The sequence below is a fragment of the Rhagoletis pomonella genome, unplaced genomic scaffold (assembly GCF_013731165.1).
Source record: "Rhagoletis pomonella isolate Grant_MI unplaced genomic scaffold, Rhpom_1.0 Rhpom_scaffold_00004, whole genome shotgun sequence".
Lineage (NCBI taxonomy): Eukaryota > Metazoa > Arthropoda > Insecta > Diptera > Tephritidae > Rhagoletis > Rhagoletis pomonella.
Genome location: NW_023458558.1, coordinates 25,526,036 through 25,550,272, shown reverse-complemented (window position 1 = coordinate 25,550,272; position 24,237 = coordinate 25,526,036). Strand labels below are relative to the sequence as shown.

The 24,237-nt window shown below is 32.3% G+C and overlaps 1 protein-coding gene across 1 annotated transcript in view; it reads right to left on the bottom strand.

Annotated features, from left to right (window-relative positions):
* LOC118738434 (elongation of very long chain fatty acids protein 7) overlaps window positions 1–24,237 on the bottom strand; it is a 60,991-nt gene that overhangs the window by 29,701 nt on the left and 7,053 nt on the right. Inside the window, exons 2-3 of the mRNA XM_036469370.1 lie at window positions 12,114–12,304; window positions 11,922–12,002 (exon numbers count right to left, since the gene is read on the bottom strand). Of these exons, the coding sequence (XP_036325263.1) occupies window positions 11,922–12,002; window positions 12,114–12,304 (272 nt within the window). The remainder of the gene's footprint in view (window positions 1–11,921; window positions 12,003–12,113; window positions 12,305–24,237) is intronic.

Below are 24,237 nucleotides of genomic sequence, written 5' to 3'. Positions count from 1 at the left end.
TTTTTTTTAGCGTCACATTAGTCAACAATTTTAATTTTAATGCTTATACTTTGTATAAATATTTGATACATACATATGTACATATTTATATACTATTATATTTAATACAAACTATAAAATTTACATAAAAATAAAAAAAGAAATACTAGGGTGTTGCTCAGCAATAGTCGAAAAGTTGCAAAAATAATTTTGGCGATTGTTTGATTTTTTTTGTTTGTTTCTTCATATTACTAAATTTTTTTTATTTACTTCGGTAAACACAGCGTTTATAAGTATGTATTTTTGTAGCGAGTGTCTATGGTGCGTCTGGTAGGCCACTAAGGAAATAAGAAAAATTGGCTGTTGGTGAAAATAAACAAAATATAGCGAATATTGAGCTGCAACGAGTGAACTCGTATAAAGAAGAACTGCTAATGGGCTTGAAATTGTGGGAACAAATCGACTGCAAGTAAACACCAATCAGGAAATGCTTAACATCAAGCTATATTGTACAGATAAAGCTGCCTCTAAGCTAATCAATTTCGGTTAAAATGTTCCGCAAAAATTCTAAATTTTCAACATCCGTTAACAAAAACAAACTAAAACAAAGTTGCTGGAAAGTCTGATTTTGGAGCACTTTATTATTTAGAGAGCACAAAATGTATTTGCATGACAAACCTTTTTTTGCATAAAGAGAACCGATTGAAAGCCAGCTTTTAGACTGTCGACAAGAAATCCGCCATGTAATATTTATCTATCATTCCTAGACTAAATTTACCACATTTCGGTTTTTTTGAGATCTGAAAACAGTTCACGTACTCTATAGCAGTTTTAGGGTATGTCTGATATACAACTAGGCATAGCATTTAACAAAATTTCAAAAAAAAAAAAATTATTTCGGTGTTAACATCAATACGAAATATGTAAGAAAAGTGCTGACTTCGTATATGTCGAAGGCTTCAATCAAGGGATGGCAATGTCCCGGTGTTTTTTAGGTCCCGAAAATCCTAGGATTTCAAGTATTTCGTAATGGAAGAGATAGGGATCATTACCTTCAAATGGCTTACGACTACCTTTTGACACTTCCACCTACAAGTGTTGAGGCCCAAATATATATGTTTTTCATCAGCAGGTTTTGTGTGTAACAACTCCAGGTTCGAATTAGAAGACTACGCTTTGAATGCTTTACTGCTCTAACGTACATATTTTAAGTGCAATAATAACAACACCGGCACAAAAAAAAAATATTTATATAAATGTCACAAAAACTCTTATCTAAACGATTCGTTGTGTAAGAGATATACATTATACATATGTAACCGATCTTGATCATTTTTAGTAAACTTTACGATTTATAAGTAAACAGCTCACAAAAAAGTGTTTTAGCTATCTAAATTAAAGACCCCTTATCTGAATAATGAGCTTTATGTGAGCTATAAGTAATAGTGGGCCGATTGTCATGATTTCATCAGCATATCTTGGGCGATTTATTAGTAAAAAGCTTACAAATGTCACAAAAGCTCATATCTGAACAATCTGTTGTACATATCTTATAGAACACCGACCTTACAGATTTCCTTAGTAGACTTTTCTTGATTGATAAGTAAATTTATCAATAAATGTTATGGTTTTATTATTCAAAATAAAAGAGTCCAAAATATATGGGATTTATGTGATATATGCAAGCCATATTATATAGCGGTGCGATTTTACCGGTTCCGACAAATGATTCATACATTCTTTCTATATTTGAAGTTAGATCTCTAGCAATTCATGGATGAAAACTGTATTGAATATATATATATATACCCTGCAGGGAAACCGCGTACTAGTGAATCAAATTTCTAGTTCCGTACTAGGTCTTTGTCGCCAAAAACGAACTAGTCCGATATGAACTAAATCCCCACCAGTCCAAAATCGGAGAAAAGTGGTACTTTTAAAAAACTAATTTATTTCGGTTTTTTTCACTAGAAATCGATATCTAAAGTGACGAATTTAGAAATGGTTCGGAACTATAGAAAAAGGGATGCAGAACGAACTAGATCTTTTTTGTCGAATTTAGAACTAATTCGGAACTATCGAATAAGGGATGCAGCGGGGGGCTTGTTTACTTTACATAGATATGTGTTCGGCGGCTTTTTCGTTCAAATACGCTTCTATTCTGCGCTTCGCAGATGCTTTTTCATAGCTTGGTAATACAAAACAAAGCTTTGTGTTAACATATTAACATCTTGGGGCCGTCTGGAATCTAAGAAATATCAGCGAGCACCTCTGGAAACTCAGCTACAGCTAAAGGTATGTAAACGTACATTTCTTACAATCATTCAAACAAATTTAATTTCAAATTGAAAACACATTTCTTCCAAAATAACTTAAAATGGCACACACGGAAGAACCAAAAAGTTTGAAAAACCATGATACTTTTTTCTTTCGTCTGTCGATTTTAGAACTGGTTCAGAACTATAGAATTTAGGACTAGTTCGGAACTATCGAAAAAGGGATGCAGCGGGGGGCAATTGACACTTCCTAGGACATCGCCATGTTAAATTCGCCAGTTGATTGCATGCAAAAGAGATTTATCGCGAACCAGTACCGGGTCTAAATATACTAGAAGCGCCCCAGTTCAGAACTAGAGATTTTCCCCACAGGGTATATGCGCACACATACAGGCAGACTGATGTTTTAACTTTATTTTCGAATTCAGCAGAAAAAAGGACTTTAGAAATGATGGTAAAGGTTGGAAACATTTTTTATTTCTGTAAACTTGTGTTATTGGGCCCTACTGAGGGCGATCGATGCTTCTAAATGCAAGAAACTTTCCCAAGAATGAAGGTCAAACAATTTTTTTTTAAGTTTTCTTTATATTTCACATGGTCTACTATGAATTTAAAAAAAGCGCTGATTTTTTTTTGCACTTTAGAGGACAGAAGCAACAACAGAATATACGTAAAGGGTGTTTTATATGCCTTGAATAAGCACAACATTTTTTTTTTTTTACCATTCTATCGTTTAGAAACTGCAATAAAGTACAACTAAATGTTATTTTTGCTGTAGTGCTAAGTACTACCTGTCCAATATGTCTTGTAATATAAACATTTCAATTTCCAGATTATGAAATTATGAACAGCTTTGTGTTGCACATTGAGTTAATCTGTGTTCTCACATATCACATATCACATAGCACATATCTTTAAATAGTAATTATTTTTTATTATTATTTAATTTTCTCAGTACATTGTCAATGTTACATTTAACAACTCTGTAATTGGAGGTGTGGAAATACCAACACCGGAAATTCCATTTTAGTTTAGTTGCTCTTTCATTTTAAAGCGTGAATTTTCGCAACTGCTAGTAAGTAGAGCTTAGTGTCCTCGAGCAGGTAGAACAAAAGTGTGTGTGTATACACATACTGGCGTACATATATACGAAGTCATGCACATGTACATACATACATATGTACTTACGCATATATATTTATATTTGCTTGCTACAGTGTAAATACAAATTTATGACTGGTTTTTTTAACGCGCAACAAAGTGCGTAAGTTAAGCTTTTCGGGTATTTGTTTTTCCCAACATTGGTTTTATTGTTTTAGTTGCGCTTGGGTAATCAGGACTAACATGCTTCAGGCGTGTCTTTAAATACAAAATCAATTTCAAATTGTTAAATTAATAGAACCTTTAGAGATTTATTGATTTTGTATAAGGTTTTAAGCTTCACTTTAGTTCGATTTTCTACCTTCACTTATCTATAAGATACACTTAAACAGTCCATATATAATTAAGTCACAGAATTATGAGCTTTATTCACCCGTCCAACCTTTTTATACGCTGTGCTGAGAAGATAACCCTACGTTTACGGTAATACAAATTTTACGAAATTTTTTTTTAAGATATGGAGTCTTTAAATATTTATTTATAGCCTTATTCATAAAAAAATAAAGTTAGTTTTAAAAGCTCTATAAATTTACGTTTTCATAAATTTTTCAATTTCTCGTACTGATTTGCATTAAATTAAAAGTACTCCCGCTTTAGAGTAAAAAAGCTTGGGCAACTTTATTTACAGAACTCGTTAGCTGCAAAGTTGAAATTCACGGCCAAGAAAACGGATAGTTAGGCAAGATTGAGTTTGGGCGGCAGTTCTCTATGAGACTCAGTTAGACTCAGGGTCCTTTGTGATACCGCTAGAGCAGGAACGTTACAATTAAAACTTTTATTAAAAAAATCGCTCTTTGACAATTATTTTTTGACTTTTATTTAATTCCTCCATAAGTAACAGTTCTTTCTGATTTTTATTTTATATATCCAAAATAACAATTATATTTGATTTGTATCTAAATAATCTGTAAATAACAGTTATTTTTGATTTTTATATTATGTGTCTTAGTGTCAGTTATTGAAGATTTTTATTTATACAAGTCATCAATATAAATCCGTCACTGACTTTTATTTTTAAAGCCACACTTACAAAAGTCATATGTATAAGTCGTAGTTAACTGTTGTTCACCAACACCTTACTAACTGCGAAAAAGTATAATGACTTTTATACGTATGACTTATAAAATAAAAGTCGGTAAATAAAAATCAAAAATTATTATTTTGGATTTACAAAGTAAAAATCGAAAAAAAATTTTTACAGTTCTTTATATTTGCATAAAAATTACAAATAAAAATTTATTTTGAAAATTTATTCTCGGTGAAAAAAGAAATCGATTCGTATGTTTCACTTAGTTGTAGAATATTTCCTTCATAGTGAATTATTCAAATTGTCATCAATAACTGTTATGTTCGGTCCCTGCGCTAGAAGCTTACATTATCTCTATTCCCTTACCAAGAAGTGGGTAAGCTCTTAACACAAATTGTTTTGAGGTCATCAAAATCATCAATGATGTAACTCCAAAGAGTTTCTGCTCTACGTTTTTCGAGAGCCGAGCATTGCCAGCGAAGATGTTGGATTATTTCCTCTTTGACCCCGCCCTTGCATCTTCTGCAGTATTCGTTCTAGATTGCCCCAAGCTACGTAGAATCCAATTCGGCAAAATCCGATCCAGTTACTAGACTTAGTGCGATGGGGGGATATAGTGTTGCCCAGAATGTTATGTCAATATGACTGGCTGTTTCCATTTGCAATTTTTCATTGGTAGATAATTTCCCTTAATATCGTAACGGCCGTTTACCGAGACGATGTCTTTATGGAATGTTGCATCCATCCCGTTAACAGATCTGCGGCATTTAACGACTACTTTTTAAATCAGTGATCTTTTTCAGTAAAAATTTAGATATCAAGACTAGAGATCATATCACACTATACCAGTGATACAAGCATCAGTTCCGCTTGAATAGTAACGAAGTATCTACTCAAGTAGCACACTGGTGTATAACTTAATTTAAATTTATAAATTTTGGTGCAAATCTGATTAGATTGTACCAAACTTCATATATTTACACCAAGAAAGGTTTGTGCGGTGTTAAGCGCTTTTTTGGCAGTTATCTCGTTACGAAGCTAGCTGGTTCAGCTTTTACATTTTTCTTGAGAGCATCAGAACTTAATTTTCTTCGATAGCCCTGGCGCAGAAGGGTACATCAGTTGCAGCATTGTGAAGCCGTCATCAACGGTAGGTCCCCAATATAATTTCTTATCTACAATTAAGCCTAGATATGTACATATTTAACCTGTGCGGTTCTCTGCAATGTAAAACCATTTAAAGTGATATTTTCGAGATAAAGACAGCTGCGTGCCTTTTAGCAAATAAAACTAGTTCAGATTTTAAGTAATTTACTTCCAAAGCACGGTTGCTACATCACCACGATAGATTATTTAGTGGTCTTTGTATAAGATTAGTCACACAGCTGATTCTTCAACGTCTTAGTCGACGAAGGAAACAGATGAGCTGCTATCATAAAGGACTTTTCAGCCAACGTGCGCATCTGTGCCTTTGTATGATTGCAGCCGCTCTAACCCAACCTAACCTAACCTATATCGAATATCGAAACATAAAAATTTGGCAAACCCTAGCGCAGGTAGACAAATACTCGTAGAAATACTCCAGTCTGGAAATTAAACCGACCTACTAATGGCCCACGAAGCATCTGTTCTTCACGCAATAGGCCATACAATACTAACAAAAAATACATAAAGGCTTTTAATCTATGCGAAGGAATGACGGCAATATAATGCACTTTACTCAAATATGTAATAGAAGTCGATGAATCGACAAAATCTAACAACACTAAAGATAAACACGCTCATTTATGTACGGCTATATGTACCTCAAGTAGTAATTGCAATGTTGCTAGACATACATATTAAGATACCAATAACATACACGTGCATGTCCAGCAGAAGTATTGGGGCAAGCAGAAGAAACAAAAGTAGCAGTGGAAGGTAAGAGAAACGACCTTGATAGGCTGCATGTATTTGTTGTTATTACCTTTAATTTATGTACATATGTACATATTTTCATAGCAACAAACTTGAATCATTAGTATATCTATACGTATTACATACCTATAAGTTAGTTGTAGGTTTTCCTTGCTTTACTTTTTCATGTTTTTCAAGCAATTGCAATTGTGATTATTGTTCAGCAACGAGAACTAAGTATGGTATATAATGGTATAAACAGTGGAAATATGTAGATGTAAGTAAGTAATAATAATGTACCTAATACATAGCAGCAAGTACGAGTAGAATATGCCCGCTAACGATTTTTACTGCATTTGACAGCGTGAAGCATGAAGGAAACGTGCTAGTCAAGTGGTGAGCAAGTGCTTAAAATGATTGCAAATAAAAAACTGATAGAGGGATGAGGGAAGTGGTACGTGTGTGTGCGTATGGAAATAAATTTTTACTAACAAACAAATTTAGTCATTTTTGGTACACAAAATGGCTAAAATGGTGCTCAATGCAAGAACTGGAAATGGAAGTTGAATGCTCGCCGACATGCAGCTCGCACGAAGAACAAAAAAAAAGTTAAGAAGAAGAAGTAAGTAAAGAAGAAAAAGCAAAAAAAGGTAGGCCGCTCACCAAGCCATCGTTGTTATGCCTAATTTGATAAGCATCATTTTCTTGTTGTAATCGGGGTGATCCAAGGAGCCAATTGCTGTCAGAAATTGGGAAAGAAGTTGATATGCGTTGAAAACTGAATACAGACAGAAATGGTTGCATTTGCTGAAAAATCAAAATTGCGCACGCGCGCAGAACCCACTCAAATAGAGAACAAACTCGAAGAAGTGTACACAATGCTTAAAGCAAGTGCAATCAACAGTAATCGTACATACATATATGTATGTAGGTATGTATGTATTTGTGAGTAAATACATAGGCATTAAATGCTCGAATGAAATTTTGGCGCAAGCCCAGCGATGCGTTACAAAGTCATAGCAAAAAAAATATATATATATATAAAGATTAAGTTGTATAGCGAAATAATAGAACAACATTAAAGACTCAAACAAAAATTGAAAATCGCAACAATATAATGAACTCTCAATGTCTAGTAGCGGCAAGTAGACAGTCTGTGCTATGCAATTATTGTGCCATTAATATTCGTTGATTGTGTCATTGTCAAAATTTTAGACACACGCATAAATGTTGCTTGAAACAAATGAAAAATTTGCAATATACTCGTACTTAAAAAATAATGTAAAATTAGCCTTTAATTATATGACATCTCGGGCCGGTGAATTAATCGCCGGGTTCATTCGATAGCAGGCAATTTTTATAAGCTACTGTAACTTTGCAAAGGCGTATTATGCATCTAAATATTATGAATAAGATCAATAAAAATTAAGATTTATTTTGCTCAGGCATCGCAAGTAACGGTAATTTTCAAAAATTTAGTTCAAAAGTAGGAAATAAAATTTGACTTTTATTTTTTCAGTCTAAAACAGCGGTTCGCAAGCTTTTTACGTTCATAGAACACTTTCAAAATTTAGCTGGTTTCGTGTGACCCCCTGCCAAAAGCCAAAAAACTTGAAAAAATTTACGAGCCATCTATTAGGATTGGTGAGACCCGTAGCACCTACAAGATCTTAGCCAAGAAACCTGAAAATTAGTATCTTAAAGCTTCAAAATGCTTTTTTTAAATCTCAATACGATCTGTCAAAAATCAATGAAATTTTTTTTCTCCTTTAATTTTTTGCATACATAGTTTATTATCTGCCAACATTGATAGGTAACGCCGTTGAAACTAGATAAATTTTCGTGGACTCCCACTATCAACTTGTGAATAGTGGAGAACCCGAACTAATGCATTTAGGCGGTGCTCATGTTTCTCCACTTTACCAGGACGAGATCAGAACAACAATAATGCTGCTTAGAAAGAGCCAAGTTGGTGGAACGGTCGGTATACTGGCAGAGCTTTCAAAGCCGGCGACGAAGCCGTTGGATGCGTGACCCAGCGCGAGACTAGAATTTTTGTGTACTTCGCTTGACACAAAAGAAGGAAGGAGGAGAAAAGAAAGGAAGGCAATAACCATAAAATAGTGATTAAATGCTGATTTTAATTATTTTACGTATGATGATTACCGGCGCTGATATGAAATTATTGTGATTGTTCACACCTGTCTTGTTATCAAGTTATCTGCTTGAGTGTAGGCTTGGGGAGCTTTTGAACTAGTTCGTTAGTCTGTTCATTAAAGTGAACTAAAATTTTCTGTGGCTACACTCCAATAATAATGGAAATGTAATTTTAACACATATGGCATTTCGATTTTCGCTGTAAGGGCATAAAGAAACAAATGATCGGAATTTTATATCGTTTAGCGCATCGCCATAAACATGCTTTCGAGATTTTCGATGATGACGAAAAAATGAACACAACTCAATTGTGTGCAGAGGACCATCAACATATAGAAATTATTCCTTTTTGAAGTGAAACTTCTTTAGCGGCGGTTGGTTGGTTGGGAGTAAGATGGCAAATTCAGCGGAAATTCCACAAGGAAATGGTGCAACGGAAATGAAGCAAAGGAATTGGTTGGGTCTAAAACAAGTGCTTCTTGAGTGGTATTAATTTAACAAAAATTTGCTAATAAAAGGTTAAAGAATAACACTAAGAAAAATACCAATACAAGAATGAAAGTATCGGCGACTACGTACATAGATAAAGAAAAGAATAAAGGCCAAGGTTAATTTAAACACTTTACTTACATATATTAAAGCAAAGGTGAAGAGGAATATGTAGATAAAAAAAATTATAAACATAAAGGTAAAAACAAAGATAAATATAAAACAAAAAAGATGAGGATGAGGATATCGATAAATGTAAAAATGAAGATCCAGGACGCAAGATTAAAATAAAGGTAGTTATAGAGAAAAGGATATATATAGATAGATGACCAGAGACTCAATCTAGGAACTATTTTGGGATTTTGAATATTTTCGGAATTCTCTATCGGTTTTGTTATCGATTTTGTTATCTAAATTTCTATCGATATTGTTATCGAATTTTTTACCGAAATTTGCGGAGTTAATCGATATAATAATCACTATTTTTATCAATTTTGCTAGAAACGTTCTTAACGATTTTGTAATCGACATTTTAGCGATATCTTTATCGGTTTTTTTACCGATATTGTTATTGGTTTTGTTATCGACATTTTTATCGAATTTGTTATCGATATTTTTATAGAATTTTTATCGATTTTGTTATCGTTATTGTTACATTATTTATCGATATTTTTATCGATTTATTAATCGATATTTTTATCGATTTTCTAATCGATTTTTGTTATCGCTTTTATTACCGATTTCGTTATCGATATTTTTATAGATTTTGTCATCGATACTTTTATTGATTTTCTAATCGATTTTGCTACCAACATTATTATGGATTTTGCTATCGCCATTTTTATTGAATTTTCGTCGATTTTGTTATCGATATTTTATCGATTTTGTTATCGATATTTCGATGGATTTTACTATAGATTTTTTTATGGATAGAGTATAAAGATTAAAATGAAGATAAAGGGAAACAGACTAATATAAATTTAATTAGAACGATCAGAGAGAGGAACAGGTATAACCTTAGGCAAAAACAGATGTATGAGTATGATATATGTATGTGTATTGGTTATGAGACAAAATAGATATGTAACATAAGCTTCACTTCACCAGTGTGGTTCAGGACGCACTTACTTTTTTTTACTTTATACATAAATTACTTAAAACTTTTATAAGTATGTGTTATAAAGCTTACATTTTTGTTGTTTTGTAACTCAGCTCCTAAATACTACTGAAGTAGTTTAGTTCAGTGAACTATAGTTGAATAAGATGAGCTAACTAAAACTCAGAAGAGCTAGTTCAATGAGCTGAACGAACTAGAAGTGAACTGATCTTTAAAGTGAACTAAAAAATCCAACTCTACTTGAGTGGTTATATTTTTATTCACTTTACAGCAATAAACGCCAATAATAATATATTTTTTATATTTTAAGTATTCGTTTTATTTAACTCGTTTTTATTTAATTTATCATCTATAATTTGTTTGTTTAATTGAACCGAATATTTCATAAGAATTTATTTCTCTTTTGTTTTAGCGAAATAATAAAAAAATAAAGTTAAAATATAAATACTACAGAATAATAATTTTTAATCTGATAATCCGGCAAATGGGAAGACCCACACTATATAATTTTCTGGATTATGAAAAGAACACAGTGTCTTTAGAACAGGTTTAGAGTAGCAACACAAAAATCAAAGGCAAATTTGTCGTTTGCACTTTAAAAGCAAAAATCCACCTTGTGTTACATATGTATGTATATCTTGTACAAATCACATGTCTTATACTAAGTTAAAAACGAATGTGATTGAATCTGACTCTTCCAAAAAATATCTTTTGTTTATTAAAAAATCGGAGATGACCACACAATAACAAACCGCGAAAACAAAGACAGAAACCTGAAAATAAAATATTTAAGACGCTATATTAATCGAGGTAATTTACTTTAAGCGCTGGAAGCGAGTTGCTAAGTGAGAGCTGATTTCTTTTTATTTCACCATGGATGCATATGTGTATATGTATGTACATACATACATATGAATTTTATATTTTTATCACATATTTATACATCCAATGGCCTTGAAAGTAAGCGACGAAAACAAAAATGAGCTAATCGGTTTCTGTGTATGCAGTAAAGTGAAGATGAAAGACACCGCAGAGGCTGCATTTTAAGGTATTCAGCTTACGGTAGAAAGTGCCCTGCGGGAAATGGAACAAGCTTGTAGCTAACTATTAACTAACTAGCTGTCGTAACTTGGTCGTAACTAACTACTTTTGAAGGGCGATAACCGCAAAATAGTTCTTCTGCATTAGATGTCAACTAACTTGTAGCTACTCTTGAACATAAACTACATATCAACAAAAAAAGATTTTTTATATTTTTCTATTTATTTTATTTAACATTACATATTTGCTTATTTATTTTAATAATGTAAAATTTCGATCATTATCTTATTTATCCTGAATTCGAAAAAGAATCTGCGAGGTGCAGAAAAAGTGTGTTGAAATTATTTTTGTAGGAGGATATTTAAATAGAAACTTGTAAAGAAAACAAACTCAAGATAAAGACTTTACAATTCATCTAAAGTTAATTTTGTCATAGCTAATTAGAAGTTAGTTATTTATCGAAATCCCGCAAAAAAAGCTAACTATAAGTTGGCTATTTTAATTAGTTGATAAATTGATAATTTTTTTCTGCAAGGTAAGTAGTGAGTTGAAAGCATCTTGGTGACTGCTTTTTAATGCTCATGCATATATATTTTAACTATTCACGCGTTTTATTTACATACACTTGTACATATGCGACGTGGTCGGTCTAGTTGATTAGCATTTCAACTTGGAGCTGCCTGAAAAATGTCATTTGCTCTCAAAATTTTGTTTATTTAGTTTCTTTTTCTCTTTTTTTATAGCACGCTGTACGCATGAAGGTAGCTATGCAACTCACCCGCTTCGACATTGGACTATCTGAGTAGTCTACGGGTTCACACTTCAAATTGTAATTGGTCAGCCAACCTGCCATCAGGTGCTGTAAATATTCAGAAACAAAAAGGAAAATGATTCATGTTTAGTAGTAAAGCACCAAGTCTGCTTAGGATGAGTTCTACTAACTTCTTTTTTTTTATGGAAGCAATCTTACCTCGTAGAACATGTATGCGCTTAACGCCACCTGAAAGGCATTGTAGATGACCAATGTGCGTCGCAGTTGAAATGGTTTTTTGTCGCGCATGAACATGGGGCCTATTACGAGGACCCAAGACAGGTAGATGGCAACTAAACCGAATGTGTAAAGGGGATGCTCCATGAGGGGAAAGCGTGTGGCGCGGGGATCTGAAAATGCAGTTTTTATTTAATATACATACATAAAATTAGTAGTAAATTTGTCGACAAATATAAATTTTAAAAACTCATTCATGCTAAATAAGGTATCTAGTAGTTTTGTGAATATTCGCATTGAACTAAAATTTCATTCATTCATTTGGAAAGATACTCAAAGTTGTTCTGAAGCCACACATGTATGTATTTGGTAATTTTATATTAAAAGCAGGAAGGTGTTAAAAATTAAGTTATATTAATATAATATTCGAGCTATGAGCTGTTTGTTAAATATTTTGCTAGCTTAATTTGGCTTATAAACCGGTGCATCAAGTCTATTTTGTTGATCTAGTTTGGTTAGATGTCCATTTGCAGCGACAAATGGCAAGTTGGTATAATTTTATAAGGCTGTTGTATACCTTCTTTCTTGATTGCAATGCCAAAGTTCAGTGACACTAAAAGCTGTTGTTCTTATAAAATATGTTTTAAAAAGAAATAGTAAACATTTACCATTTATAGGAATACGCCATGAACTTTTTTTGGGGCTATTATTTTAGGTCATTGCTCTGGGTAGAGTTTATAATTAGGAAAAGTCTACTTGTCTGCAATTTTTAGTAAATTTTTTAATTCGTTAGCTTAGAGTGAAAAGCTGCTAATTTCATATTTACAAATTTTACAGAGGAGGAAAAAACGTATTATTATTCATTTTCTTCAAGTATTTTGCAAAACTTTGAATCACTGCTATCGCTGTCCCATCGGAGTTTTTCACTCCGTTTTAGACTTTATCATTCCGTCACTCCCTCTTTCAATAAATCACTACAATTTGCCTGTATATTAAAATTTTCGTTTGCGAAAAATAATAATCTGGTATCATTTTTTTAATGGAATCACAAGAAAAGACAAAAAAAAACGATTTATATGTATCTTTTAACAGAATGCAGAAAAAAAAACATTTTTGTTGATATTTTTCAAAGGAAATTTAAAATTATAAAATTTCCAAGAAAATTTGCATGATCTAAACTTTAATATTTATTAAGGGGATAAGCAGATCCGAAATTCGTTTGAAAAAGTAGTCGACTTTTTTAACCAGTCTAATGTACATACATATTTAAGTAGGCAAACAAAACTGTAGTGTAGGTGCAAGCAGTGCGCGCTTCTACTCAGCAGCGCATGGGTTCAAGCCCTGGTCAAAGCAACATCGCAAAAAAAATTTACAAAACCGGTTTTTTCTTACCAGCGGTCGCCCCTCGGCAGGCAATGGCAAATCTCCGAGTGTATTTCTGCCATGAAAAACAGCTCCTCATTAAAATATAATCGCCGTTCGAAGTCGGCGCAAAACTGTAGGTCTCTCCTCTTTGTGTGACATTGTCAAGGCGCATGCCACAAATCGGAGGAGAAGCGCGGCCACACACTAACAAATGTGTAAGCGCCAATCTATTAGTATTATTATTGATAAACAAAACTAATTTCAACCAACATATCACACACCATCTTCAAAAGTGAAACAACTCAAAATTTGTCATTCTTTTTGAAAACTATGCGCTAAAAATGTACACTGAGCATTTATTTACCTCTCAGCGAAAGCTGGGGCTTACTTTTGCTATAATTTAATCCAAAAACTTATCATGTGCTAAGAAATGGAGTTTTACATTTTCTGACCAACACACAAACACCTTTTGTCTAGCGCCTTTGCTGTAAAGTTGCCCTTTTTCGTTAAAGATTCAGATGGAAATTCCTGTATGAAGAAGACAAATCGAAAGGATGTTCAAGTTTCATAGATTTTTTCTTTGTTGAACAAATATCGTATCTAAATAAGGGTAAGAACATAGTGGAGCAGCGAGCAAAGAGCATCGATGAAAGCGTCGATTGCAAACGCATATGTTTCAATGGGAAAGGGCCAGTGATGAGCAAAGCGTACACACACGTTTGCAATTGAAGTCGTGCTCGATGCTAGCTCTCCGCTTTGCTCGCCGCTCCAAAGCTTTTCCGGGATGAGCAAAGAAAACTTAATTTCTTTAAAAAACGCTCACTTCCAGTAGTCATAAACATCATTTGTATAACTTTTTAAAGCAAAGAGCAGGATTCCGATATAGGTCAGTGTTTCACTCAGCCCTCGATAAGTAAGTATGTTTGTATGTATGCACCAAATATTATGCTTACTATGCTACAATTTTACTATGAGTTTAATGAGAGACACAATCGACAAATCAGTTCTGCCTTAATACTATGATTTTCTTATTTCAGTTCGTTCACATACCTACATGGGCTTCTATGTACATTAGGGTGTTCCAAAAATAAGAGAAACAAAGTTCTCCGATCGAACAATATTGATTTTCAAGAATTTCTTACTATTTCTACGAAAAGTGGTTTTTTCCGATATAAAATACAAGGAAAACTTTGAGCGCTTTGAGCGACCTCTAAATATCTTTTTATTTCAAAACAAAAAAATAGAGGTGTATTTTTTTCGAAATAGAGCAATTCTAGGGGGTGAAGGCATTAAAATTCCAACTTTACTTTTTCACATGCATTTTTGGACAACCGTAATTTACCTACACACATCGGCCAATCTTTCCCACAATGATTGTTTTTTAGTGCTCGTTATGAGACTCAAAATAAAAATCAAATATGCTTGCTTTGTTTTATTTATTATTGCAGTTAAATTTTTGACAATGCAGGAATATTCACATTTTCCGATCCCTGCTGCAGACTAGAAAAAATAAGTCTGATGAGGAGCTGCTATAACTTCTAGCGCTTAGATATTGTTGTTTTTCCCATTTCCTCAATAACACTACTGAAATAAATATTAATGCGCCACAATAAAAATTTACAAATAACTACATATCTTTTAACTCCTGCAGTATAATTTTTATTTACTTATTGTTGTAAATATCTGCAAAATATACTAAACTCTTTTTTGCAAAATAAAACATACGTGGCGAAGCTAGTAAATACATTAATACAAAAAAAAAAACATTAACAGTACACTTGTATACATTATAATAATTGTAACTATAATGTGCTTAATGGATCTCCTGGTCGCAGTGTATACATCGGCACCTATTTACATAACTACACATACATACACATGTCCTCATGACTTTAAAATTAACCCAGTGAAAGGCTGTAGCAATTAAAAGCAGAATATTTAAAATAAGAGCTTTAAAGGGGTTTTATTCTCATCTAGACATTCAAATAAGTACAGTATCGGTCATATCTATAGCACGCCATTTCAAAGTGCTATTGTGTGCCACTTATGTTTATTTATTTATTTTTGAGAATTTTCAATTAAAATACAGTTCTTTCTCTAACAAACCCCATATAAAAACAAGTTTAATAATTTGTAGAAAGCTTCAAAAAAGTGCAACAAATTTTCACCTAAATTTCAACATTTTTCTCAGAAGTGTTTGAATTTTTCTGAATACACAGTTTTATAGCCCAACCAATTTTAGTCTGATAATATGCAAGTTTCAAGTTGCTAAAAGTTACCGTTGATTTTTTAGAATTTTTTTCGCCAAAGGTGTTGCGGATTTCTTCCATATACAAATAAATTGAGTTTATTCATTATATGGAAGCCAATGCGACAAAAAAAATTCTAAAAAATTAACGGTAATTCGTAGCCACTTGACATTTGCACATTATCAGACTAAAATTGAAGTGGCTAAAAAACTGTGTACTTGAAACTTAGGTGAAAATTTGTTGCACTTTTTTGAAGTTTTCTACAAATTGTTAAACTTGGGTTTATGGGGTTTGTTAGAGAAAGAACTGTATTTAAATTGAAAATTCTTAAAAATAAATAAATAAACATAAGTGGCACACAATAGCACTTTGAAATGGCGTGCTATAGATATGACCGATACTGTATATACTAATATATACATAATACATTGCAAATGCATGTAGGTCTATGCGCATTAGACTGTGCGACCAGGAGATCTATTGTACCCCCGAAATTTTTATATGGAATCGAAAGAAAAATAACATTGGTTTTATTTGGCACAGCCTTATGCAAAAAAAAGTAATGATTGCATTTTAAAGCTACCAAGTATTCGAATAATGTATACCAAGCAGTCGTACAAATTCTAATTATATTTTTATGTAATTAGCACTTGTTTAGGTATGTGGATGTGACATAATAAAATTACTAGCTGTTATATTAAAATAACTTACTCAGCGCGCTTCGCTATACCCTACAAATTGCATAATGGAATTCTAGTTAAATATATGCAAACATGTTTTAAGTAATATCAGAAAAATATCGCGTTGCTTATGAATAAGTGATATTTTTGCTGGCCCATCTAGTGGGTAAATAGTTAATCGATTGGTTGCCAACCCGGTAGCTCGTGCTTCAAGTAAGCGCTGTGCAAGAGTAGACCTTATCCTTTATATTTTGAAGAAATAATAACACTCCGCTACAAAAAAAAAAACCCCGAATATACCTGAAACGTTACATAGTGCAAGTTGTAGATGGAGTCGAATAAAAAATATAAATATAGTGCTTATCAAAACGTTACGACAGCCACCTATTGACAATATTTTACCATTTATCTTAATTCTTTTTTAATTTTTATTAATCTCAAATAAGTTTCGCCTGAAAAAAGTGAAAAGTGAACCGGTTCGGGGTAAATGAAACTCATGATAAGTCTAAGTATATTCTTTAACAAAAATCATATAAAAAGATGTTTCAGTTTTTGTGCAACATTCGTAAAAATTTTGAGCATTTTAATTCAATTTGAGACTTACAGTTCGTGTGGGAATTTAACTTTTTTTTGTGACGAAGTCAGTCGTTTTCTCCTATACAAAATATGATCGACGATTTTTTGATATGGAGAAAATGGGCACGTTCAGAAGGCGCAACAGCTCAGTAACTGTTGCGATTGCACCTTCTGAACGCGTTGTTTTGTACTTCTGATCAACTGAACAGTTGCGTGTTAGATGATCGTAAAATTTTTCTGATCATTTGAGACAACGTGTTGTGTGCTTTGAATTTGACAGCTAATGTATCAAGCCGTTCAGAAGACGCATTACGATCATTGATTTTTTTAGCAACAGTTGCGCTCAACTTCTGCACCTTCTGAACCTACCCAATGAGCAACACTTTCAACAAAAAAAAAATCCAAAAATTAACGGTAAGCTACTTTAAACACGCACTTTATTATAATAAAATTAAATGGTTAATACAACTTCATACTCAAAATATTTGTAAAAAATCGAATTAAACAGCTCGAAGTTGTTTCGAAAGTTTGTTGATTTCTTTACTTAATGTTTCACAAAGATTCAAACTTGGATTTTTATGGTTTTTGTTAAATTGAATTGAATTTACTATATTGTTATATTTTTGTAAACAAATAATTAATATTAAAATAAATTAAGATAAATGGTCGAATCTTGTCAATATGTGTGTGTCGTAAAGTTATGATAGCACTGTAGGTTTCTTATAGCCCGTAAAGCTTAAATGTTTTTAAAAATGGTACTGCAAGTGGACTATTTTTGACACGATTTTACTAATCAAATATGGATGGGAGATTTCATCGATTCTGCATTTTTCAACTATAACCATTGTTTCTTGCAAAAATATCAATGACTATTGTGAAATGTGTGAGTTGCTTTGAAAGTATGTACATTTATTAAACAAGTAATTTTTAAGCAAAAAAAAACCGACCTCAATTCTCATATAAAAATTTGAGACTGCCGTCAATTTCTTCACGATCCAATAAACGGATCTAAACAAAATCAGTATGGGACCACCCTTGAGGTACCACCTTTCCGATGAAAATATGAATTATGGAAATCGGTTGTAGTGGCCCAAAGTTATGCGGTAACATTCATAAAAAAAAAACGCAAAAAAAATTACCCCGATGAACTGATAACCTTCTCCTTTTTGTAAAGTCGGTTAAAAATAAATTGATGCCCCATTTAGTGAAACCAAATTTAAGAAGAAATACGGCCTTGCATTTTTATGTATGTTTGGCTGATGAATTCTCTCTATTTACTCAAAATTTCGTGTTTTCGCCGTTTAGGCTGTTTAGCAAAAAACTATGTGTTTAATAAACGGCACAGCCCAATAATATCAAACACCGCTGCAGCAATTTGTTATACACATTGCGCTCGGCCTCCTTAAGCATCATCTTGAAAATCGGACAAAAACCACGCGCACATCGCATGTAACGTTTACTTTGAACATTACATTTTCTAAAACTGAAATTGAGCAATATTTTAGAGAGGGTGGTTTTCGGCCGATTTCAAGGATTTTCAAGATTAAGCACCATTTTAATTTTTTTTTATCGGCGCGAGATTCACATATTTGATATGACTAAGTGGGCGATGCCCCGTCCAATTTCCAACTATTTTATGAAAAGCCGATTTCTTGCTAAAGAGCCATTGTAAATACCAGTTAAATACTGAAGGTTATGATTTTCAGTTCAGCATGCAGAAATTGGCCCTACCTCTTCTTCTCTGTACTAACTCAGTAGAACAAAATATGTATTCATTTTTACTACGGGAGTATATTTATGTAAATTCAAAACTTCATAGATGTTTTTCACGAGTTTAGCTTTTTTGAGTTATGACACTATTGAAGTAAATAAGAGATATGTATGTAGGTAATATGTATGTATAAAAAATTGTTTATAAATTTTCACACCACGGTAAAGTAGCATTGATATAAATCTGAATAGCTACTTGCGCAACAGTTTTTTAACTTTATGTTAGCTAATAAATATGTGTTTAAGTTTTATAATTTTTCTAGCGCAAACGCTTGCGCACGCTTAACATTTGCCGCGATTAATCGTTTATTTATTCTCATTGTAAACAATCTAATTAAATATAAGAATCTGAATAAAGTAAACAACTAAGCAGTACGTGTGTTCACAGAGTTAATGGCCAGTTAGCAATATTCTTATAAGAATGCGGTGCTCGGCCAGCCATGTACCCGCTAAGAAAAATTTATCCTAGATAGAGGCTTTTTTGTTTTAATAGTCGTAGAGTAAAGTATAAAAATTTCATGGACTTTTTTAATTTATTTACATTAAAATTCATTTGTAACATTTTTTATTGCTTTCGAAAGCTGAGCGCATATTGTGTTTATAGACCTTTTTATTAAACAAGTAATTTTGAGGCAGAAAGCACAACCGACTTCAATTCTCATATACAAATTTAGGAGTACCGTTCATTTTTTCATGATCCAATGAGCGGATCTAAACCAAATTACAGCACGTCCCGTAAGGTACCTTCTTTCCGATAAAAAAAAATAATAAAAAATAGTGAAATCGATTCACGCTGTCCAAAGTTATGCGGTGGCATACATAAAAGATATATATTTTTTATATTTTAGAGACGGGATTGAGACGTGATGCTAAATATGCAGCTCGTAGTACTTACAGGGCTATGAGCTAAGGCTCAAGATGCTCAATTATTGGCTACAGCGTTAAGAGCCAGCAGCAAGTTACACAGAGGGTGAACAACGATTTATGGAGGATTATTTATGTACATTTACCACAATTCACAGTAAGTAATTTAGTTCGAAATTAGCGGCTGATCATAGTTATTATAAAGTATTTTCTCCATTAAGGCCCTATTATTTCGTTTGCACTTGCATATGGATGTATGCAAATGTACTTATAGGTTCATAGTTAAATTCATTCACTTTTTATATAGAGCAAGGTTCGCGTCTTAAGTCTTTTGTTTATTTCTGACGTATTCGAAGAACGCGCTTTACTAATTAAAAACGAATACATTTTATCTTAAACTAGCTTTTAAATAGCAGTAAAAGTTGCAAGTGTAAATGCAAGGCGGTTGTATGCTCAGATGCGCACAAAAATTCAAAAGACTACTCTCATAGAGCAAGCGACCTAACAGCGAGTACATAGTACAATACAACAATACACTAAAAACAAGTACGTACGTACATATACACATATTTCAAACATGCTCCAATATAAAAAAAAAAATACGAGTACTTAGTTATAAGAAAATGTTAAGGAGGAAATTGACAATTATTTATTTGACTTATTCTTCAACCACGTAAATGCCATTTAATTACTCTAATAATTGTCACAGTTAGAAGAAGCAAGCGGCTGCAAACAGTTGGCATTGTCAAGGTTATCAATTTTAATTGCTTTACATACATTTTTATTATACACAAGTACATACATATATAAGCACATGGTACAAAGGTTTGTAAGGCTATGTAAACTTTTTCAAGTGCATGGTTTACGCACAGAATTATACGTATATACGTGTTTTTATCTTTGGCTATTAACCACAATTTTCAAGTTTAACGATGCCTTAATGAAAAGTGTATACGCTATTGTTATATCATAGCTCGTGGTAACCAACATTGGCTACGAACAAGAAAGTTAATCTAAAGCAATTAAGTTTGAATGATCACCAAATTTTAGTTTACTTTTTAAATCAAAATTTGAAAAAGGACATTTTTAGAAGAGAATTTGTTTGAGATCAAAGGTTTAGTATTTATGGGACGTGTTAGTAAACTATGACTAAAAATTTAGAATGCAATTAATTTTTCCTATAACCTCACCGATAAAATAGTCGTATACCGAAACGCCATTAACCAGCATTTTTAATGTTATTTAAAAGCCAGTCGTGGCGGTTGGCAAAGCGCCGACTGATACGAAAAATATGCAAAAATTATAAGTAAATTTTCGCTGAACTCTTAAATGTTAAAATACAAGGCAGGATTCTTTTTCGTTTCTAAACCACATCAGATTAATATTTCAATTCGCTTTATATATATTTGTTTTTTTTTTCGAAATTAAGAGCTTCTGCTAGAAAATGGTAGGAGCCTGAGTTTGTCAGCCATTCACGTTAAATAAAAGTTGAAACTGTTGAAAATTTTACAAAAAAAAAAGTTTCAAGGCTGACACTGAAAAAATTGCAAAAGTAGAAAAGTGACCGCTACAGTAATTGCACTTTGCACCAAAATTTTGGGCGAATTTTATATCGAAAGTGGGACCAAATACATTTTATAGATTTCCTGATGCTGATTTTCTAGCACGTCCAGTTTTTGAAAATAAAAAAAATTTTTAAGCATCAAAAAATGGCAAAAATTGCAGTTTTAAAAAATAAAATGATTTCGATGTAGTTTTTTAGAGGAAAAAATGCGTATTAATGAAATTCCAATTCGTCTGACGGATAATATCATGCCATGTCAATGAGTTGAGAAGAAATTAAAATTTAAAATACTATTTGTATTTGTTTTTAATGTAAAAAGTATCCTTATTCGTTTTCATTTTTATTCGGTTTGAAAAAAGGCCAAAAAGTTTAATTAAAATTTCTGTCATATTTAAACATTTACTTCATGAGAATTTTTTTTTACTTTTCCGGAACTTTTTCACTGACTACTCAAATCTTTGACCTTAGGTAGAATCTATCAGACTGGATTTTCATTAATACGCCGTTTTTTCCTCGTTTATAGGCAGTGCACGATTATATTTTTACTATCGGAAGCGTTCACAAAAATAATACAGTCATACGTAGAACAAAAATTAACACATTTTCTTAAAATTTGTTTCTTTTATTATCCTGAGACCATGACTTTTTCACGCTGTTTTTAAGCGAATTTTCAGTGTGCGCGAATTTTATTTTTTTTTTCTGATTTTTTTTCTAGTGTTATTTATTCTTAAATGCTAGTTTTCTTTACAACAAAAAAAAAATAGTAAACGCTCAGTAAACAAATTATTTGGCATATTTTTATGTTAGGCGTTTCATTGTCACCCGTTTATTGTTCATTCAAATAAGTTTATAAGCTTTCGGCGCCCATTTAACCCACATGTGCGCCACTGACCTGCTCAAGCAAGTTTAAGTGCTAGGTAATGCATCTTAATTGCAACTTAATTATCCACTAAAACCTATTTGTGAGTAATTTATGTATGTATGTATTTGTTGCTCTATACTTGATTTGTTACCAGACATTTTAACTGTTCATATTTGTCGTCTAAATAGCAGTTGTCCGGCGCAAAGAAATAAGTATATTACGGTGGATAACTTTCCATACAAAAACCAAAAAAAAACGGTACCGTTTTTCATTTGAATTATAAAATTATGCTACATTTTAAGACTTCTGTCGTAATATTTCGGAAAAATATTAAGATTTATGTGAGCTGGACCTATTTGAAAATGCCTCCAAAAATCGAGTTTTTTATAAATAAATTAAGTTTTTTAAAATAAATTTTCCAAAAAAAGTATCTCAAATTATAAATTTTTTCAAACACACGTAAATCTTAATATTTTGCCGAAATATTTTGGCGGATGTCTAAAAATATGTATAATAAGTTTTATGGTTCCGGTGAAAAGCTGCTACTTTTATTGGTGATTCACCCTAATGTTTTTTACAGACTATGCAATGCCGTTCAGCGACGCTACTGGTACCTAACGCAACATTTATGTATGTATCTACATTCATGTATTAGCTTGTCACTTATTTTTATCGAGTAGTTAAACCTTTAAGTCTTGCAGAACAATTCTATTAGTGATGGATAATTTTATGCCAATGTGGAAAATTCTCTACTTACTAACCGACTAGTTTAAGTGGGGTTTCGTATTTTTTTTTTTTTGCACATATTCATCAACAAATGCTGGCTTTATAATTAAATATGAGAAACAGAATAAAAGTACATATTCTTTCTGCGTAAGGGTCTTAAATGAATTACTTATTTAATTGGTTTGTTTTGAATGGAATATTTTTATAGATCACATCCGCATTGAACGAATCGATTATTTGAAAGAAAACAATTTTAAATTTTCATAATTGTATGACTTTTAAATAAATAGCATTTTCAAAGCTTTGGCAAAGTTGTACACACATTTGTTATTTTGCTTTCAGAACATGTGAATGTGAAATGGCATATCTCTTTATTTTATCTTACATATTTATGCGGTTGGCAAGCGTCTCGCCGCCTATGTAAAGTGAAGGGCAAACTTTGCGCTCAAATTATTGCTACACTTCGTTCATAGTTTGACCGCGCTAACGTATAATTTTGTGAGTTTCCCTGCAAAAGCTCTTTATGGGGTCAAGAACATATAATTAGCTACACATAACTAATTTTCAAAGTGTGTTTATTGTAAATAATTGTATTAGGTACGAGTACGTATGTGCATATTTAGTTACACATACGCATAGACTTTTTGACAAACTGGTAGATTAAGTAAGTTTTTCCAAAACCTACATGAGCAACAGAAAATAATATTTTTGTTTAATGGTTTGGGGATATGTGAGAAATTTAATAAGTGCAACAAATGTTTTAATTTATTTTACATAAATATATATATGTACCAAATATATGTTCCCAAATTTCTAAGTAAAAAAATGGATAAACCGGTTTTATTTTACAATTTCATTTTATTTAAAATTGTTCGCCTTTTTTCAAAGACGGGTTCCAAGTTTGAAAGAAACAAACCTCAGTAAGCTGCGCGAGGCCGCAGCGCCAAACAGTTATTTATTTTTACTTTTGAATTTTTTGCACACTTTTAAATTGAGGCTCCAGTCGAAATTTTCCTAGAGTTTAAGTAAAAAATTTATGAATATTTTCTTATACCATTTTCAATAAAGTAAAATGAATTTGTAGCGAGTTTTAAGACGCACGCTCGCATTTAGTAAACATACCAGGTGAATACCCTGGTTTATTCGATAACAAAAATCCGGTTTATTCGATAGTCGAAAAATTATGATCACAACAAAAACAAATACTTAGGTATTTAGGAGCTGTTAGATATTAAAATAAAAAAAAATGGGCATTTAGGAGCTACTAAATACTCTAAGTACTAAAGTAAAAAAAAGTAAAGCTTTTAGCACGCGCTCAATACTGTGGTCCAAAGTATTCAGGTGCTTTGGAGATATAAAATACTTTCACTGCAGTACAAGGTATTTAGTCTCGATGGCTAAATACTCTCAAACTAAATACATTATGATTTAGGAGGAATTTAAAAAAATT